This window comes from Schistocerca piceifrons, chromosome 3, assembly GCF_021461385.2.
Source record: "Schistocerca piceifrons isolate TAMUIC-IGC-003096 chromosome 3, iqSchPice1.1, whole genome shotgun sequence".
Classification (NCBI taxonomy): Eukaryota; Metazoa; Arthropoda; class Insecta; order Orthoptera; family Acrididae; genus Schistocerca; species Schistocerca piceifrons.
Window position 1 is genome coordinate 374,196,132 of NC_060140.1, and position 22,621 is coordinate 374,218,752.

The 22,621-nt window shown below is 38.2% G+C and overlaps 1 protein-coding gene across 1 annotated transcript in view; it reads left to right on the plus strand.

The window, feature by feature from the left end:
• The window catches only part of LOC124789974 (jouberin-like), a 281,563-nt gene that overhangs the window by 45,682 nt on the left and 213,260 nt on the right, over window positions 1-22,621 (plus strand). The window contains exon 2 of the mRNA XM_047257514.1: window positions 14,692-15,869. Within this exon, the coding sequence (XP_047113470.1) occupies window positions 14,692-15,869 (1,178 nt within the window). The remainder of the gene's footprint in view (window positions 1-14,691; window positions 15,870-22,621) is intronic.

Consider the following 22,621-nt stretch of genomic DNA (forward strand, 5'->3'; position numbering starts at 1 on the left):
TCCCGTGCCACCCAACGTGCTCTAGAAGGTGTAAGTCAACTACCCTGGCCAGCAAGATCTCCGGATCTGTCCCCCACTGAGCATGTTTGGGACTGGATGAAGCATCGTCTCACGCGGTCTGCACGTCCAGCACGAACGCTGGTCCAACTGAGGCGCCAGGTGGAAATGGCATGGCAAGCCGTTCCACAGGACTACATCCAGCATCTCTACGATCGTCTCCATGGGAGAATAGCAGCCTGCATTGCTGCGAAAGGTGGATATACACTGTACTAGTGCCGACATTGTGCATGCTCTGTTGCCTGTGTCTATGTGCCTGTGGTTCTGTCAGTGTGATCATGTGATGTATCTGACCCCAGGAATGTGTCAATAAAGTTTCCCCTTCCTGGGACAATGAATTCATGGTGTTCTTATTTCAATTTCCAGGAGTGTAGTTGTCTACTAAGTAATTTATTCTGCCAAAAATGCTGATTTCCATCAATTTTTCTAAAAGAATATTCAGGTTTATCCCAATATTGGATTTATTTTATTTTAATTGTGATGTATCTCCTTTGCCCCCACTTTTTGGACATAAGCCTCATGAAATTTAATGAATGAAGTGCATAAATAGAAAAGGTAATCCTTTGCAACCAGCTATGGACTGCAATATTTCTGGTATATGGGTCACGGAATTGTCATCACTCAGTTATGTTAAAGCCTCAATATCTCGAAATGGACAAAATTGGAGGTGTACCACTGTTGAAATAAGGCCTTCAGTTAAGCACTGAACTTCAAATTCTACAGCAACCTAATTTACTTTACATGATTTCGAGAATCATTCAAATGTGTCAAATGTTTCTCTAATACATTACTTCTAGACAATGCATTTCACAAAACATTTGATCTTTTTTTTCAGTTTTGTTTTATTTCAACTTTCTACAACTACATCTACATCTATACTCCACAAGCCACCTCATGCTGTGTGGCAGAGGGTACTTTGTGTACCATTGTCACTTCCCCCTTTTTCTGTTCCAGTTGCATATGGGTCATGGGAATAATGATCGCTAGTAAGCCTCTCAGTGGGCTTGAATCTCTCCAATTTCATCTTGATGGTCTTTTCGTGAGATATGCAGAGAAGGAAGCAATACACTGGTCAACTCTTTTACAAAATTATGCTCCCAGGACTTTAACAGTAGACCACGCTACGATGCAGAATGCCTCTCTTGTAGTGTCTGCCAGTAGATACGGCTGAGTATCTCCATGACACTTTTGCACTTGCTAAATGAACCTGTAAAGAAACACCCTGCTCTTCTTTGGATCTTCTCTATTTCCTCTATCAGTCCTATCTGGTATGGATTGCATACTGATGAACAATATTGAAGTATTGACCAAACAAGTATTTTGTAAGCTACTTCCTTTGTTCATGGACTACATTTCCTGAGCATTCTTCCAATGAATCTCAGTATGACAGTTGCCTCTGTGTGATTAATTTATGTGAAAACAACTGCTTCCAGTGATTGTTCTGCAATTGTGTAAGCATACAATAAGTGGTCTTTCTGTCTATCTATTCACAATGTATAACATTTGTTTAAGTTAAGGGTCAATTTCCACCCCCTGCACCAAGCATCAATCATTTGTAGGTCTTCCTGCATTTTTCTACAATTTTCTTATGTCATGATTTCACTATATACAACAGCATCATCCAGGAAAAGCCTCACAAAACTTTCAACATCATCTACTGCATTATTTATATACATTTTCAAAAGTAATAATCCTATAAGAGTCCCCTGCACATGCTCAAAGCTTCTATTATGTCTGAAGACTTCTCTTCATTCAGAATAACATGCGTTCTGTTTGCTAGAAATTCTTAAATCCAATCTCACAGTTGGTCTGGTATTCCATGTTCTAGTATTGTTCATTAGCTGCAGAAACACACTGCTGGAAAACAAATGTAACACCATCATGGACTGTGTTGAGTGGTACCAAAGTATAATATGTGCATACTATGGGGTTGTAGTGTTAGTGATTCATTGGTCATGGTCATCAGTGATTCGATGGAATGCAGGAGGCTCGTCTGTGAGCCCTCCTTTTTTTTTCTGCTCACAATAACTGTGCTGAGTTTAGAGGTCAACAGTGATTGATTCATTAATTGTAGGGTACAACCACAGCCCACCAATGAGTACATAGTCTTGTTGAATAACTGAAGTCATTTTATTGGGGGTACATTTTGGGCCTGCAGGAAGCTGGATGGACATATCGTCAGATTGTTGCACGTGTCAGGCAGAATGTATTGGTGGGTGTTGCTGCCTTCAGGGGTGCTCTGTGGAACATTTCCACAGCTATGGACAAGGTTCTGGACATCCTCATTGTACAGATGCATTTCAAGAGTGACAAACTGTTCGAGCACTAGTAGCAGACTAACATAATGCAGGGAAGAAATTCGGGAATATGTTGCACCTCTTGTGTCACCAAGGGCTGTTGGGAACTATCTGCTTGCAGCTGGACTAAGGTCACATGTGCCTCTGGGGAGGCAGCCAGTGATCCCATAATAACTCTGGTGTTGTGAAAGAGTCATCTGGGTGAGTGAAATGGTGCTCTCCCATCTTCAGTGATAAAAGTAGGTTCTTCCTGTGTGTGAGGGATAGATGTACACATGTATGGCACAGATCTGCTGAGCTGCCTGCTACAGGGTGTATTTGGCCATGACATGAAGGTCCCACCCAGACTTCATGGTGTGGGGTGCCATCTGTTACAACTCATAGTCACATTTGGTTTTTTCTGCAGAGTAAAGTAAAAAGTGCCCACTACATTGCACAGGTTGCTATTCCCATGCTACCACCATTTCTTCATTAGGAAGATGATGTGCTTTTTCAGCAGGGTAATGCATGTCCATATACAGCTGCTGCTGTGCAATGTGTTCTTTATGATGTGCAACACCTCCCCTGGCCAGAGCGTCAGAGGAGATCACTCACTAATTAAATACATGTAAGACAAGGTGAAGCAGGAACTTACTTGTTCTCCAAAGGCTGTAAGAATCTTGCCGAACTGCAACAAAATATGCAAGATGCTTGAGACGGGCTATCACTGGATACTATTTGGCACCTTTTCAATCATTTTCGTGCAAGAATATGTGCCTATGTTGTCATCAGAGAGACATACACTGTATACTGATGTCACTGTTTGAGCACCCTTTGCTGTGCTATGTGTCTTTCATTTCATATGAATCTGTTATCACACATTCCTATAATGATGAACTATTTGTCAAATCAGTTGTTAAGAACATGACCTTGTCCTTGTGGATGTCTTTTTTTCCAAGCATGTATTTAAATACTGATTGGCACTCTGTTATCATTAGCAGTATAAATATCAAGAGAAAGGAGAGAAGTATCAATTTATGCTATGATTTGATATTTTTTGGAATTTCATTTACAAAGCTTGCAACAGTTTTTCATGAAATATTTCATTTTTTCCTAAAACCATTCAGTTTTTCTTAACTAGTCTGCTTACTTTCAAATATTTAAATTATTATACTGGTCAGTTTGATACCCCATTTTTCCATTTCCCATCTTATGTCTGACTACGAAAATTACAACAAAAATTTATTGTGCAATTTCTAGTGAGACTTATTTGCCAATAACAGAAAACTGAAAAATTACCAATTGATAAACACATCATAAATACAAACAATTGCGGTAAAGCAGCCATAACCATACACTGTCATTTGCTACTATTTTTGCTGAACAGTTTACAGCTGAAATGTTAGCAGATGAGAAAGTTAGTTTAAAACTCGGTTCCCAAAATTTTTCAGCCATGTGAAACAATGTGGAACATGAAGATTCACATATAATAGGTAAGTTATAACTTAACTACCAGTTTGAATATAAGGTATATGGTATAGGTATTTTAAGAAGAATGTAAGTTACAAATGTATCACAGTGCACAAAAATTTAAACAAATAATAAGAAAGAATTTTCTTTGGCTGCCTTGAGTTGTTTAGTATGTTGATATTAAAGGTGTATGGGTCTCTCAAATAACCTCCACAGCTGGTGCTGTCAACATTGACTTCTGCCACTACACTTAACTCAGTGGCACCTGGTATCAATTCTAGAGCTGGAAGGAATTTTCAGTGTCAGCACCAGAGCAGGAAGTACAATAAGATTCCTATTCATCAGACTCTGCCCCAGTGCCCCAGGCTACCTTTGGAACTCCTTCACACTGTCCCATGGAGTGATGGTGGTATGTGACACACTTGACACTCAATTGCCAATCAGAGTATTATACTTGGCAGCTATCCTCAGGCTCTTCAGATTGGTTGGTTGTATGTAGGCACTATATTTCACCTTACATTCCACACTCATCAATAACATCATGAAATACCACACCACAATGCATAGTCACCTATACTATATGAAAACTCATGTGATGCTTTGAAACAAGTTTGAATAATACACAATACTTTTAAATAAACTTTACATGTATAACAAAGTAAAGCTGGAGATTTTAATTTTGGCTTCCTTACAAGTAAAGATTACTGATACAGTCAAATTGATTACAACATTAAACCTACAATGAGAACCTCTTAAAATCCTACATCAACTCTCAATCAGTTTTTAATAAATGTAAATAAGAATATCATACAATTTAAATCAAAAACATAGGATTTCTTCACTTTGGCATCAATGGCTAAGTATAAGTACAATGACTGTAATAAACAAATCATTCGTACTGTTATCTGTTTCATTACTTATTTTGTGTTAATTTAACTTATGTGGTGCATTTCAAGCATGTTTTACTCATCTTGAGGATTTTTTCATACTTATGATGTTGATGCTATTACTTCACACTCTACAAGCCACTTTACAGGGAGTAGCACAGGGTACTTTCTGCACTACTGCCAGTTCCCATTTCCTGTTCTACATGCAGATCATTTGCAGGAAGAATGAATGTTAGTTAATCATCAGTATCAGCTTCAATCTCTCTAATTTTAGGCTAATGATCTTTCCATGAAGTATACATAGGAGGAAGCAGTATACAGGTTGACTCTTCTAGGAATGTATGCTCTTGGAATTTTAATAGTAAGCCATACCATGATTCAGAACAACTCCCTTGCAGCACCTGTCACTTGAGTTGGTCGAGCATCTCCATGATGTTTCCATGCTTACTAAATGAACGTGTAATGGAACTTGCTGCTCTTCTTCAGTTCTTCTCTATTTCCTAGATCAGTCTTATTTGATACAGACTGAAAAGCGATATCCGACTATAGGTCAAACAAGGGCTTTGTAAGCTACCTCCTTTGTTAATGTTCTAACTTCCTAAGGACTCTTCCAATGAATCTCAGTGAATCATCTGCTTACTTTCAATTAGTTTTATCTGGTTTTCCACTTGAAATAACTCCATATGCACACTCTGAGATATTTTATGGAATGACTGCTTCCTTTGATTGTTCTGCGATTGCATAATCTGCCTATTCATGTGCAATATGTTACATTTGTTACAGTTGGAGGTCCAATGCCAATCCTTGCACTTAGTGTCAGTCCTCTGCAAGACTTCCTGCCGTTCAGTACAAATTTCAAAAGTGGTGACTTCTTTGTATAGAACAGAATCTGTAAAATACCTCATGGGATTTCCAATATCATCCACTATATCATTTAAATGCTGTAAAAAGTAATGGTCTTGTAACACTTCCTTGCATTACGCAAGAAGTTACTTTTACATCTGAAGGTTTCTCTCCATTAAGAATGACATTCTGTGTTCTGTTTGCTAGAAATTCACCTATTCAATCACATGGACAGTCTGATGTTCGGTATGGTCTTTTTTATTTCTCCATATATTGTAGACAGATTGTAGATAGAATTTTATTTTTGAATTCTATGGACACCTCATGTTTCTCCTTACACTAATTTACATTTCATTCAGTTTTTGTTTATTTGTGAGGCTTTGGCTGCATTTAAATTTGCAGTGAAGCACTCTTTTCTAACATGGCTGTCAAATCATGGTGGATCTTCCCCATCCAGCTTCACCGGCACGAAACAGTCAAGGCATGTTGTACTAAATCTTTAACTTCATACATTGATTCTCAACATTCACATTGTCACAGGTTTGCAGAAGAGCTTCTGTGAAATTTGGAAGGTAGGAGACGAGGTACTGGCAGAATTGAAGCTGTGAGGACAAGTTGTGAGTTGTGCCTGGGTAGCTCAGTTGGTAGAACATTTGTCTGCGATAGACAAAGGTGCCCAGTTCGAGTCTCGGTCTGGTACACAGTTTTAATCCGTCAGGAAGCTTCATATCAGCGCACACTCCGCTGCAGAGTGAAAATCTCATTCTGGATCAAATAAGTTATTTCCACAAGTCAGTTCTCCAATTAGTAGCTCAAGGTAATTTTTGGATAAAGCATTTAGGACAATTTCACATGATCTCCAGTCCTTACTACCTGCATTCATCATTTGCATCTCCCAGTCTGTAAGACCTGTATTGAAATCTTTTCCAAGTTTCACTTCAAATGTTCTGTCACTACTGCTCCCATGGCAGGAGATCTATAAAGGCATCTGATGGACAGGTTTGGTCAATCTCTGTCACTTATCTTCACGAAGATTATGTTGCATTCAGAATATATAATAATGTCACTACATATTACTGATTTCTTACAGCTATAAACACACCTCCACTATATGCATTCAACCTATCTTTGTGATAAACATTCCAACCAGAGATGCAGAATATAGTCCCTTTTGGATGCATAAAGACAGTTTTTCTCATCATGTTGGCCATTTCACTTACAAATTTGGCATTTCAGGCTTAGTTTTTAATGACATGGCCACGAATCCCAGATGCTAACATTGTGTGAAATGCAAAACCCAGTTCTTTACAATATGTACAAGTCAGGGACAATTTAATGAAGAAAATATCAGCTTTTTGTTATCTTATGAGTAGGGAGAATTGAGCAGACTGATATGATGAAAATAGAGTTAGCAAAAAGTTTTATCTTAGAACGTGTCCAATCAATTACAGAAAAATCAGTAAAAAACATACAAACTGGTACATAAGAAACAAAAATAAAAAAATATAGTCATTAAGTCACTACTTCCAAAATGCAACACCCGGTAATGATAAGTTTAGGAGTGCACAATCTATAAACAATCATTATAATAAGCAAAGAAAGTAACAGAGATACACTATAACAGTAATCTTACAATAAAATTAAATGTATGTAGGAAGTGTTAAACAATGAAACTCATAGCAATTATGAAATAAACTTTAAGATCACATTTAAATACCAAGGTAAAACCAGGGGAGAATGTAAACACTTTTAAGGACCACTTCAGTAAAAAATTAGAGAACTTGTCAAACAAGAACTGCCATACAACTAGTAGTACTTATCCTCCATGTATGGAAGCCATAAAACCCTTTATGCTTTGTAAACAAGGCCAAGGCATAAAACGCTAATAAATTTAATATTTCCATGACAGTGTACTAGACTCAACTGTAAAACGATATTGGAGGTACACCGCAGAATCATTAACTCTTCCTGTTAATGCAGCCTTTTATAAACATGTTTCCTGATTCATTCCACATTGATAAAACTGTCCGATATCACAAGTATGTATTTCAATGAAATACATTTTGAAAAATTTAGAGAGTCACTTTTACAACAGATTGGTAAGATTATTAATAAGTTTTACTGCATCACATCACTCAAGGTAACCCACTGTTAAGACATTTTACTCTTATTTGGGAAGAGTGAGAGTGAAATTTCCATCCAGTTGTCCCTTACAGGAAATCGCTGATATCTTTCCCCAACATTGTCCTTTCTGAGCTTGTGCTCAGTCTCTCTAATGACATCATCATCATCATCATCATCATCATCATTAGGATGTTAAACACTAATCAGTGTATTACTTGTGGTAGTTGGACAACATTTTAATCGCAAAGTTTCTACAGGAAGTAACAAGTATGTGCCTTCAACAACAGCGTACCATCTACCCTCAGTAGCAAAAATCTGTAATCTTCACATTCAGTAAACTCATCAATGTTTTACAAGAACTGGATGTCAGAGTAAGCACCATTATGTGTAAGAAACTAGGTGCAATGGGTTTTATTGCAATTAAGTTTTCCACCTATTAACTGTGAACCAAAAATTGGTTGTAAGGGATGATCACAAAGTTTCCGTTCAGAGGCTGTACAGTCCAGAATCAGTCTGCTAATCAGGTAAAATTTCCATGAACATTGAGGCAATCACTTCACCAATGTAACAGGTTTGAGATACATGTTTGGTAGTACACCATGCTCTGCTGCATGAAGAAGTCCATAACTGCTTGCTGCATATCCTCATCTGACAGGCATCATCAACCCTTCAAGGCCTTTTTTAAGGTACCAAAGGTGTGATAATCACTTTGGAAGAGATCAAGACTAGATGGCAGGTGCTTGAGCATCTCCCACTTGAGTTTACATAACTTCTGCATTACAATATTTGTGGTATGGGGACATGCATTACCATGGGATAGCAGCACCCCTTGTCACATTTGGTTTTCTACAGACATGTTGCCCCATACACATTCTTCATTCTCTGATGGATGTCTACCAGTGTCTGTTCTTTGGAAGCCAAGAAAAGAATAATGGCACATTGCTCCTATTCAGATGCATTTGGTAATTACAATGTCATAGTTCACGTCTCTGCAATTGCCCCATGTACATCAGAAAGATATGAATGCCACACTAATCCCTTCCTTACATTTCAGTGCTCATATAGCCACAGTGGAGTCATGCCCTCTAATGGAAACTTTTTGAACGCCCCTTGCATCTGCATAAAATGATTTGTAATATTATCTCACTTCCTTGTCTGAACTTGTAACAATGTGCTTAAACCACCATCTATAAACAAAATAGCTTTAAAGTTATTTGTTATAGATGAAAGTTAAACAAAAATGTACACATTAGGATGCTGTGGCTAGTACAGGGCTCTGAGGAACACCAAACAATCAAGTATCTTCTCAGCTGCTGTGGTTGAAGAATCACATCACATACCTCTACAGGGAGGAGATATATTGCAGCATGAAAAGGATTGACAAGCTGTGTCATTGGAGAAGTCATCTACTGAGTTCTTTTGTTTTTCTTATGAAGTGCCGAGAAGAACGTGTGGTACCAAATTTTGGGCCACCATACGGGAGCTAAGAGAAGATCCAGACATCGTAATATTACCTGCAGACAAGGGCAACACAGAGAGAAAGACTCTGGCACTTCTCAAGGATTCCAACTTCCCTGACGAGATTACCAAGAAGCTACGCCCGAGAGAGCTGCTGTTTCTCCTAGACTTTACAGACTGCTGAAGGTGCATAAGGAATCGATTCCGTTACGTCCCATTGCAGCAATATTGGTGCCCCAACGTACTTTCTCACCAAGCACCTCAAACAACTGCTTATCCCTTACGTTGGGGGATGTACACACCATATCTGTAACTCTGTGGATTTCCTGGGATGCATCAACAACCTTATGTTTAAGGAATCTGACATACTGGTGAGCTTTGATGTGGTATCTCTATTCACTAAAGTTCCGTTACAAGAATCCTTGGAACTCATCAGCCAGAAATTTGACAAAGAGACCACTAACCTTTTCAGACATGTTCTGACATCAACTTACTTCTTATTTGACGGTGAATACTATGAGCAGACAGAAGGAGTAGCCATGGGGAGTCCACTCTCACCCATTGTCGCAAATATGTACATGGAACATTTCGAGGAGGAAGCTCTTGAATCATTGATATTCATTGTGAGATCTGTGCAGTTTATGGAGAAATCATTATGAGTGATGGAATGGTAAGAAAGTGGGTGACAGCATTTAAAGATGGCCACAAAAATGTGCATGATGAACAACAGAGTGGGCATCCTTCGGTCGTTAATGAAAGTTTGGTGCAGGAAGTGGACAATAAGGTGAGAGAAAACAGATGCTTTATGATTTCCTCCTTGTGGGATGACTTTCCTAATGTTTCTCATAGTGTTTTTTATGGCCTTGTGACCGAGCACTTGAATTACCGAAAATTGTGTACACGTTGGGTTCCGAAAAAGTTGACGGATGTGCACAAAACCAAATGTTTAGACAGTGCATTGACTTTCCTTGAATGGTACCACAACAACGGTGATGATTTCTTAAGCCAAATTGTTATGGGCGATGCAACGTGGGTGGCCTATGTCACACCAGAATCAAAGCAACAACCCATGGAATGGTGACATTCAGATTCACCCAGAAAAGTGAAGTTTAAGCAAACAATTTCTGCTTGGAAAATAACATGCATAGTTTTTCGGGACATAAAAGGGGTATTGCTTGTGGAATTTCTGCCTCGTAATGAGACAATCAATGCAGCAGCTTACTGTAAGACATTGCACAATCTGCACCATTCAATTCAGAACAAAAGACGTGGCAAGTTGAGCAAGGGCATTGTTTTGCTGCAAGACAATGCCCGTCCGCATGTGGCAAATCAGACCAAAGATTTCATCACATCTTTTCGATGGGAAACTCTAGATCATCCTCTGTACAGCCCCGATCTTGCGCCCAGTGACTACCATCTGTTCCTGCACTTGAAGAAACACCTGGGCGTCAGATTCTTCAAGATGATGACAAGGTCAAAACAGTGGTGATGCAGTGGTTAACAAGTCAGGCGGCAGACTTCTATGAGGAGGGTATTCAAAAACTGATACAACATTATGATAAGTGCCTCAATATTGACGGAAATTATGTAGAAAAGTAGATTAAGGTACAGGCTTTCATGTAAAAATAAAATTATTGAGATATCTTAGCACGTCTTTTTTTAATTTCAAAATGGTAATTACTTACAAAACACGCCTTGTATTTTTTATTTCTTACTTAGACAAATCATTTCTATAAACATTTGACCTTCTTTTGAAATTTTGTTATGTTTTATTTCTTTAGACAGTGATCCATTCATTATACATAGAACATGTAAATATGGATTTATTTTCTGGAGTAATAATTTTCTGACGATTCACTAAATGGCAATAGCACATGATTGTATAGTAATGTGAGAGATAGCTGTTTTTTGTGGGAGCATGTGGTTGGTGTTGGTGTGTGACGGAGATCCATAATGTACTTACATTTCTGTCATCATTGTAATTAGATTATCTTATGTGGTCTTCATCTGTAGTATGCATGTCATGGCAGTGTTACCTTTTACTTTGGTAAATGATTTGTTATGTTATATCTCCTTTGAGTGGTAAACATATTTGGTAGCCTAGAATGAAATTTTCACTCTACAGCGGAGTGTATGCTGATATAAAACTTCTGGCAGATTAAAACTGTGTGCCGGACTGAGACTCGAACTCAGGACCTATTCTTTTGGGGTGGTGAACCTATTTTTCCTGTAACAGTAAAGATTTTTATATTATTTATGCATATGTGGTGTAACTTTGGTAGAGTACCATTGCTTTTAGATTTTTTATTAATGTAAACATGACTGGAGAATATATGTGCCCAATGGGACTGTTTTATGCCGTGTATATAAAATGATGTAATAATGATACAGAATTATTGCAATTAAATTTTCTTTCATGTATGTGCATAGAATATGCACACCTCGTAAAATCTGTTTGACTTACTGTATCTAAAATTATGTAACTATTATGGAAATTTACAGAAATATTGTGCTTAAAATCTGTTAGTCATCTAAGCAAATAATTTGAAAAAGCAAAACAATGTATTTTAATGTAAAACTAACAAAGCAAATATTTATTGTGTATGAAAAGGATAGTTGCTTCTCACCGTATAGTGGAGATCCTGAGTTGCAGATAGGCACAACAAAAAGACTGCTAGAAACTGAGCTTTCGGCCAACGAGGTCTTCAGTGGAAATGGACAACTTACATAGGCAAACACACATGTGTTGTGTGTGTGTGTGTGTGTGTGTGTGTGTGTGTGTGTGTGTGTGTGTGTGTGTGTGTGTGTGTGTTTTGCATGTTTCTGATGAAGGGCTTGTTGACTGAAAGCCCACTTTCTGACAGTCTTTTTGTTGTGCCTATCTGCGACTCAGCATCGCCACTATATGGTAAATAGTAACTATCCTTTTCACCATAACATTATTACATTCCATCCTGGATTCACAGTTGTTTGAAAGCAAATATTTACTTGGACATGCACCATAGATGCACATCATAGGCTGCTTAAATAAATAAATAAATCTAACAATGGAAAATCCAGGCTGGAATGTAACAATATTATGAAAAGGAAAGTTGCTACTCACCTTGTAGCGGAGATGCTGAGTCACAGATAGGCACAACAAAAAGTCTGCCACAAATAAAGCTTTTGGCCAACAAGGCCTTTGTCAAAAATAGGTGACAGACACACACACTCACGCAAATGCAACTCACACACACATGACTGCAGCCTCAGACAACTGAAACCACAGTGTGAGCAGCAGGACCAATGCATGATGGGAGTGGCGACTGAGTGGGGACAAGGAGGAGGCTGGGGCAGGGAGAGGGAGGGATAGGAGGGTAGGAGTGGCAGACAGAGAAATGCTGCTGGGGAGCACGCAGGGACGAGGTGGAGAGAGGGTATGGCAGCTATCTGCAGTCAGGAGGTTAGACGAGTGGTGGAGAGGGGGGGGGGGGGGGGGGGGTTAGTGGAAAAGGCCTGTGGCCTTATTGTTATTGAACACTACCTTTCCCAATGCCTGATGGATTCCAAACCAACAACGTGTTCCTAGTCACCATGACCCAACTATATCCTCACCCACAATTACTTCTCCTTTGAAGGCATTACCTACAAAGAAATCTGGGTTATGGCTATGAGCACTCACATGACACCATCCTATGCTAACCCATTCATGGGCCATCTAGAGGAATCATTCCTAAACACCCAGAATCCTAAACCCCTCACCTGATTCATATTCGTTGATGACATCTTTGCAGTCTGGATCGAGGGTGACACCCTACCCACATTCCTCCAGAACCTCAACAACTTGTCCCCCATTTGCTTCACCTGGTCCTATTCAACCCAACAAGCCACCTTCCTAGATATTGTTCTCCATCTCAAAGATGGCTACACCAGTACCTCCATTCATATCAAACCTACTAACCACCAGCATACCTCCACTTTGACAGCTTCCACCCATTCCCTACCAAGAAGTCCCTTCCTTACAGCCTAGCCATCCATGATTATCACATCTGTGGGATGAGTGGTCCATCTTGAAATATACTGAGTGTCTCACTGAAGGCTTCACAGACCATAATTATCATTCCAACCTTGTAAAAAAATAAATCTCCCATACCTTATTTTTCTAGTCTCTCACGACCTCCCAAAGTCCTATTGTCCGGCCACAGAGGAGCATTCTGCTTGTAACTCAGTACCATCCAGGACTGGAGCAACTGAATTACATCCTCCGCCAGGGTTTTGACTACCTCTCGTCATGCCCTGAAATGAGAAATGTCGTACCCACTATCCTTCCCAGCCTTCCCACAGTGTTATTCCACTGTCCACCAAAACTACACAATATACTCATCCATCCCTACACAACCTGGGCTCCCAACCCCTTACTTCATGGCTCATACCCCTGTAATAGATGTATATGCAAGACCTGTCCCATACATCCTCCCACCACCACCTATTCCAGTCCGATCACAACAATCACCTATCCCATCAAAGGCAGGGCTACCTGTGAAACCAGTCATGTGATCTACAAGCTAAGCTGCAATCACTGTGCTGCATTCTATGTCAGCATGAGAACCAACAAGCTGTCTGTCCGCATGAATGGCCGCCGACAAACTGTGGTGAAGAAGCAAGTGGACCACCCTCTCCCTGAGCTTACTGCCAGACATGACATCCTTCATTTCAGTGACTGCTTCACAGCCTGTGCTGCGTAGACACTTCCCACCAACACCATCTTTTCTGAATTGCACAGGGGGTACTTTTCCCTGCAATATATCCTACGTTCCCATAAGCCTCAACCTTCGTTAGTCATTGTCCTCACCCATCCAGTCCCTTCCCTGTTCCCATTCCAGCACTACACAGCCCTCATTCCATCATCCTAGTTATCTCCTTTTCCACTGGCCCCCCACCGCCACCTCTCCCCTGCCCGCCATCTAACCTCCTGACTGTACCTAGCTGCTATACCCTCTCTCCGCCTCGTGCCTGCATGCTCACCAGCAGCACTTCACTGTCCGCCTACTATCCTTCCCCCTCCCCACCACACCCTCCTCCTTACCCCTATCCAGTTGACACTCCCATCATCCACTGGTGCTGCTGCTTACAGTGTGGCTTCAGTTTGCCTGTGACTGTAGTCATGTGTGTGTGTGTGTGTGTGTGTGTGTGTGTGTGTGTGTGTGTGTGTCGTATAGTTTTGATGAAGACGTTACTGCCTGAAAGGTTTATTTGTAACAGTCTTTTTGTTGTGCCTACCTGTGACTCACCATCTCTGCTATATGGTGAGTAGCAACTTTCTTTTTCATAATAAATCTTTTCATCACAGTCATGACTTTTTCTGTTGGAGCATAACAATGAGAGTGTGATTACCTTGGTAATTTGATTACTGTTATTTCTCATTTTTGCCATAACTTCTTACTAGTAATATTGAGATGTCCTGCACTATATTAGAATTTTAGGTAAATATTTACTTTCTTTCATGAATTCCACTGTAGAGGACCATGCATGCCATGTAAGTTTGTTTTCTTCTCATTCAGATGTACATTGTTACCTACCCTATTCCACTGTTATAGGGTACAGATGATACTGGACAGTCTGCTGATTACAAACATACTAATGCTGTCCCACAAAGGAAGAAGGTTAAGAATTTCAGGAGAAAATATGACTCCTTCACAATCGATAGTCAACATGAGGAGCCATGTGACACTGCTATTTGTAATAGTACGCAGAGCTTGTTGGTTGGTCCTCAAGATAAAGGAGAACAGAAAGAAAGGAATGTAACTGAACAAATGTTACATAAATTTGGTAAAGATACAAAAGGGAAGAGAAATAATATTAAATATTCAGAGAGAAAAAGTGGTCAGAGTAATTCAAGAATAACACCATCAGAAGAAAGTTCAAGTTTGAGTATTCATTGTTCTCAAACCCAGGAATACAGTGCATCTAAATCAGGTAATATTGATAAAGCAAGTGCAATTCATGATTCATTAAGTAACTCCTCTGATCAGTTGCCCGCTGCAGAATATGGCAGAGATGGTGCAATAAATGTTACCGTACCAACAAATAATCAAGAGGAAGAGTGCCAGTCTACAACCAAATCACTAATTGAGGCCAAAGAATATCAGAAATTTGATTCATGTGATCATAATTTAAGACATAACTACTTTTCTGACAGTGAAGCTTTTAAAAGAGAGAAAAGGACTTCCAGAAGTATATCTTACAGAGATCAAAGGAAGAAAAGGTTTAATGCCTCTGACTACTCAGAAAAGATCTATGAAGACATTGTTTTGCATCATAATGTTTCAGAAATGAAAAAATCACAATCTGTTTGTGAAACAACGCCAGAATGTGAAAGTACTACATCAGTGTATCATTCTAGTGAAGAAATATCTGGAACAAATTTAGTTGATAGTGAATACTCAGCTGCAGAATTGGATCAGAGAAGTAATCATTCAGATTATGAAGAATTAGCATGCAAGAAAGTTGTAACAGGTCTACCAGATGCTCAAAATAGTTCCACAAAACAGTATACTTATGAAAAAGTTATAGGTTTGTTTGTCCACAAGACTGATCATTTGAAAACTAATAACTTTATCAGACACCCCACTGTAAAAGTACATATTCTGAATTCAGAGACAGGTGAAAAACTAGAGAAAAGTGACAAGAAACGGTGTGTTTCATTCTTCCATGAAAATGATGTTGAGCACATATTACCTCTGATGACTAAACCTTACAACTTTAGAGAGAAAAGGTAAGAATAAAAGAATGTAAGTAGTTCACTCTTTTGTGCTATGTAGCTTTTAGGGTAAAGAAAAATAAAAATTTCCGGTGATCTTTTACACTGCAGTTTTCCTAAGTCTGAGAGCTGCAGTGCCCATTACAGATTTATACATGGTGCTTTATTTGCCAGATAGGAGTGAATGAGAGGGTAGCTACATCCTATGTATGGAGAGGTATGTTAGTTGTTTGAGCTTTCACATTTAATGTTCTCAAAGTAACTGAGTTAGTGGACTGGTTCTTGAAGAATACATTCAAAGGTTCTGTGTTGCACTTGCCCATTACTGATATTACCTGTTTAGTCCCCCTTAAACATCCCAACAACCACCACCACCACTGATATAACAATAATCATAATTTCCATTAAACTTCTTCTAATTATGTATCCTGATGCCTTTTATTTCTATGTTGATTTCAAAATATACACATTGTCTTAAAATTGATTTTATCAGTTTAATAACACAGTCGATGAATAGACAGCAAAAGTCAGTAAATTGCTAGGAAATATAATTTTCCTTAATATGATGGCAAGTTGAGCAAAATATTGAAATCATGTACAGACTTGAGATACAAAATCTGAGTTCAGTGTCCCTTATGGCCATGCCTACTTTGCCTCCAGCTGATGGTATGGGATATCTCTCTTTTTTTCAATTTGACAAACACTTCAAGTGGGTTTTAATTTATCAATGCAGGACAGGGTGAGACTTCAGGACTGCATAAAATAATGTTGTACACACAATTTATATCACTTGATGATGCACGTAATTTGGCATGAAATCGGTTGTGGTTTTAATAAAAAACTTACATCAGCGGGAGCAGTGTTGTTTGCCTTCTAATAAAAATGAGATCAAAGATCACTGCAGAATGCTAACAAGCCCTTGGGAGAGTAGGGTATAATGGGTCACCCTCCTCTAGCATTACCTATATAGAAATAACCAATACCATGAATACTCTAGATTCTTGTATAGATGAACATTGTATCAGCTGTGTAGTGATATGAGAATTTCTGTGTAAATTCTAAAACCACTCAGCCTTTTACAGTCTCGAACACATGATATCCTGGATATGAGTGTGGGATGGTAGAATCCTATCTACTGTGTCTCACATGTTTGTGTGTGCAGGTTTAAAATAAGTCGCAGGAAGAAAGTAGATGCGGCCATTGGATGGCACCGACAAGTACCTGTCGGGCAATCCACAGATGTTTTAGTGAGTGTGTAAGGAAGTACCATGGAGTTTACATTCAGCTCTGTGCTTATTGTGTCATTGACTATTATTATTAAAACAAGAACAGCGGAAAAAGTACTCATGTAGGCTCTTGACGCAACATTGTTAGAAACAAGACTCATTTTATGATTCATGTTAAGAAAGGGCATGGTATCCAAGCCAACTTTCTTTTAACTGTAATTCAGTTTGATTCTAATGTCCGACTGTATGAGAGACTTGCAGGAAGTTACATATTCATGTGGAAAGTGAGATTTTTATTGTGTATGGAGATAAAATACATCATTAGTTGATGAAAAGTAAAGTTTGTATGTCTACTTATTTCATAAGTAGAAAGAGTCTAAAAATTCCTGTACCTAGCGTTATTCAACGGAAAAGAAGTCAAGAGGGTTTCCAGCTGCTGGCTATTCAGTAAGGAAGAGTGGCTGCAAATTCCAAGTAAGTCACCTCATAAAGAATTTGAAGATGATTTGGGGGAATAAGTCAATATAACACATATCCACACTCATACTTTAAGTCGTCAGAGCGTTAGAACAAGACGACTTGTGTGAAAGGACCAAGAAAACAGGAATTTTAAGCCAAAAACAAGAGAAGAAGCTATTATGTGTTGCCATAGCAACCAAACATAATAAGACAAGGGAATTACTACAAGACAATGGAATATGTTCAAGTATGCAATGGAGCAAAATTTAAATGGAAAAACATTGAAGAAATGAAAAATTCACAATGATAAAAATAGTATAGAAGATTTTGATGTATTTGTCTAAGAAGTACACACAGAACGCTTCAGCTAAGAAGATCCACTCCGGGGAGTATGCAGCTCTCTCATACATTGCGGGGATGCAGACACGGAAACCAACATACACCTGATGCCGCCGGCACCAGCTGCTGTTCACCTGTGCTGACCTGTGACCACACTGCTCACCTACACAACGAGAATTCTACGCCAGGTAGGTGTGAAACAAGACTTGATTACTTTGGTACAAAGTGGTACAAGATACTGTTGAGTGAATTGTTATTGTGTAATTATCATCTTTAAAGTTAGTTTTAAATGCTTACAAGAGCTAAGGCATATAAAAGTATGGAAAATATACAACAGGTTGGGGAAACTCAACACCCAGCTATGGCCATGAAGATTAGCAAAGAAGTGCCTGACTGGGCTGAGTTGATCAATTTAATCAAAGCTCAGAGTCTTAAGCTAAACTCATTAAATTCTCAATTAAATGCTCAGTGTGTGACTCTAAGTAAAGAACTAGACTTGGTAAATTCTCAATAAAATACTCAAATGACAAATTTAGGTTTGTTAAACAACAAAGTTGACTCTTCAAGCAAGGAATTTAGTAATCTATGTGAATGCATGGGTGATTTGAAGACTGAATTCGATGCCATAAGTAATAAAGTGGAGAATTTAAAAGTAGATTGTAAGAAGGAGTTGACAAATTCTTTGACTATTCATATAAATCATATGTTTACCAACTTTAGTCAGGAACGGAATGGTACCGTTCAGGATTTATTAAAAAGGTTAGAATTTATCATTGAGAACAAATGTAATAATGTAGAATCAGAACTTATTGAAAAGTTAGGGTCTTTTGAAAATGTGTACAATTAAATATAATGATGTAAGACAGGAAATGAATACTTTGAAAGAGAGTGTAGATAAGCATAATGAATTAATGCCAATTATTCAATTGCAAATTACAGGTATCCATACACGGGTACGTAATGTAGAAAGGAATTTCAAAGAGAAAATAGCTAACTCTGATATTATAAATGTAATTAGTTTGGAGGAACAATTTGGAGAAATTATAGAATGAAAGGTTACTGAGAGAATAACATCTGGGAACATATCGCCTATTGCTTCTTCCAAACTTAATGATACCAGAAAGGGTATGGAGACCTGTGGAGAGAAATTAAGCTTATCCAAGACAAAATAGAAAACGGGTAACTTCATCTAAGGTTGTGTTAACCAGTGAATACTTGTGGTACTATGAGGAAATATTTTGATTGGCATTTAACTGAGCAAAGTATTTAGGTAAGCGAATGGAAGAAGAAGGACTAGTACGTATTTTAATTAGAAGATTGCCAATCTATGTGAGAAAAGACATCTTATGTAGTCATTAGAAAACGATAGAAGAGTTGTTGCCTTTTGTTGGTGCACTTGATGCAATAAATAAGGACCGCAACGAAACTTTACATCAAGGTGAACGTTCAAACTATAAAAGAAATAGTGGAAATAATTTAAAAATCTATGAGACTAACTTATCAAAAGTCACCAGTACAATAAGAAAAGTTGTAATGACAATTATCAAAAGAAGCATCCACCTTCAAATTTAATCTGGTAGCTTCTCATGTGATGTGATGAAGGTACTGAACAGCATATTCAGTACATGAAACAATGTTTCAGCATTTGTGTTTGTTAGGCAGGAAGTTACCTATCTGTTGGAGCATGCGATGAGAACTCTAAGGAGGAAACTGAAAGATGTTAGCAGATCCACTCCCCCACACTGCAGTATGGCTGTACCCTGCTGGACCAGTCAATTTGCAAGAGATCATGTGTGCTGGGTATTGTACTTGAGCATCTGTTGATTGCATCTGAGTTGTGTCTGACTTTTGTGAATTGTTAGCCAAGACTGCTAAAGACAGTGTTATTCAGCATAAATGCATGTAGGGGGATTAAGTTTCAAATCATTATGTAACTTTAAATCAATATGTATTTTTTCATCATTTGTAAATGAACCTTCTAGGTTTTTATGTACATAGGTTAGTTGTATGGGCAATTATCAAATAGTGTGGAAGACATTTACTAATATGGACAGTATAACAAGATATATACATGTCTGCTTTCATACTCTGATTTTGGTACTCAAGCTACTGGTTTGTGTCCTGTTTCAAAGCCATTTGTGACACTATTTATTTGAATCTATCCTGAGTATTGCAGTATTGTATCTGATTGGATCTTGAGTTGTGGACAGACTCATACTTAGCTCTGTTTTGGGTACCACAGGTCATTGCGACTCTCTCTCTCTCTCTCTCTCTCTCTCTCTCTCTCTCTCTCTCTCTCTGTGTGTGTGTGTGTGTGTGTGTGTGTGTGTGTGTGTGTGTGTGTGTGTGTGTGTGTGTGTGTGCGTGCTCAAGGAGAGTGTACAACCATTGATTGAAGCTAGATGCTTCTCAGAATTACTCTTGATACATAATTGGATTGCTTGAGATGATTATGAGCTTTCTTAATTTTGTTTTGTCAATACTTTTTTTTGCTGGTTTGTACCTGGTGTAGGTTGGACTAATGGGTCGATCCCTACATTGTAAACTTAGGCCCTAATATTTTTCCATTATTTTGTTCTTTCTTGAGTTAACATATCCTTGAATATTACAGTTTATGTGGCTGATTGATTCCTACATATGACTGAGTACATTTTTTCTGGTCTGTACCCATCACTTTGAGTTTTTCGAATCTGCTCACTCGTGGTACACTTAGGTCTGAAATTTTTCTCTTCTCTTTTGAAGATTTTGAAGGTTTGATTGTATAGATCTTGACTTAAAATTTATAAATTCTAGTAATTTACATTGTCTTTGCAATTATTTCTGCAGTTTAGTGGTGTAATGTTGTAATTTTGACCTTGTGATTTTTTGTCTTGTGACAGTGTGTTCCACAGATCTGAAAATTTAAATGCCATATCCTGACATATGTTTAGATTACAATTTGTATAGTAGATATTTCTCTTATGCTCTCTAATATGTTGTGTATCAAATACTTCTATACATCCATCTGCTATCCTGGGCATTATTTTGTACACTGCTTGGCAAACCTTATAGTCTGTCACAAAATATTGTAGACATTCTGTTTCCAAATTTTGTGTGTGGGGATATTATAATGGGTTATCCTCCTCTAACATAACCTTTTTTTTCAGTAATAAGCGATGCCAAGTATACTATTGATTCTTCTATAGATGAACATTATATCAGCTGTCTAACTGAATGAACTTCACATGATTTTTGATATGATGTATTATGTTTCGGGCTAAAATATGTAAAAAGAAATTAATTTCTTACGCTCTGTAAGTACAATTAAAATTACTCTTCTTTTAAAAATAAGTGAAATTACGAAATTGTGGCATTTTTAAAATTAATATCATCAATTGCACAGTCTAACCCTAATTATAAAATTTATTTCTGGACTCAGTTATAAAATAATGTTATATCTTGGTGATGATTCTTCTGTTGTCAAGAAAGTTTGTAAACTATTTGGTTTGTTGTTAGTGCTGCAGAATGTAGGTGGTAGTTGTGGGCATGCCTCTGATGGAATCAGATGTGTTTTTGATTGTGCCACCAATAATGTAATTTTTGGTGTGATAGAAGTGATAATTGTAAAGTCGGTGTGATTTAGAAGAATGGAATAAAATAAAAAGATATTAATAGCAACAGGCAAATCTTCATCAGTTATTTCATCTTCAGGAACCCAGAATGTTAAAAAAATTGCACCACAAGAATGTACCCCTAGACATAACAAGGATTAGAGCCAACAACAAGAAGAGAAAATCAAGAAAAGTAAACAGTTCTTCTTTTGTATATCTTACACCTCTTGAAGCTTTCAAAATTTGTCCAAAGACAGAGAATTTCAATAATGACATGTGGGAGGATAAGATTACAAATGGAAACCACAGGGTAAATCTTCTGTGGATTCCCAGTCACTCATGAATTGATGACAATGAACAAGCCAACAGACTGGCCATGACAGGCACAACTCCATTTATTTGGCTGGAGCCTGCCTGAACCTCAATAAGGTGATGATAAAACCTAAAATATGTAGCTGGATCAGCAGGTAGCATGTAGAATATTGAACTGTGGGGAAAAAATTAAAATGTCAAGCTAATCATTCTGAAACCATGTATCAAGAGATGGTCTGTAATCGTGTGCTTGAGCAGCAAATAGATTAAACTCATGGTTGGCTCCATGACTAGCCATAGGAACTTTAAGGAACACTTACAATGACAGTTATAGAGGAAGGAGCCCCTAGACTATGTGGTGTGGGAAATGAAATCATGCAACATCTAATCTTCCAATGTGAAACTCTGGAGAGCAAGAAGACATACAGGGTGGTCCATTGACAGTGACCAGGCCAAATATCTCACAAAATAAGCATCAAACGAAAAAACTACAAAGAATGAAACTCGTCTAGCTTGAAAGGGGAAACCAGATGGCGCTATGGTTGGCCCGCTAGATGGCGTTGCCATAGGTCAAACGGATATCAACTGTGTTCTTTTAAATAGGTACCCCCCTTTTTTATTATACATTCATGTAGTGTGTTAAGAAATTTGTATGTTTTAGTTGGAGCACTTTTTTCGCTTTGTGATAGATGGCATTGTAATAGTCACAAACGTATAATTATGTGGAATCACGTAACATTCCTCCAGTGTGGATGGTATTTGCTTCATTCTACATTACCCTTGTTGAAATGGACCATTTACCAATTGCAGAAAAGGTCGATATTGTGTTGATGTATGGCTA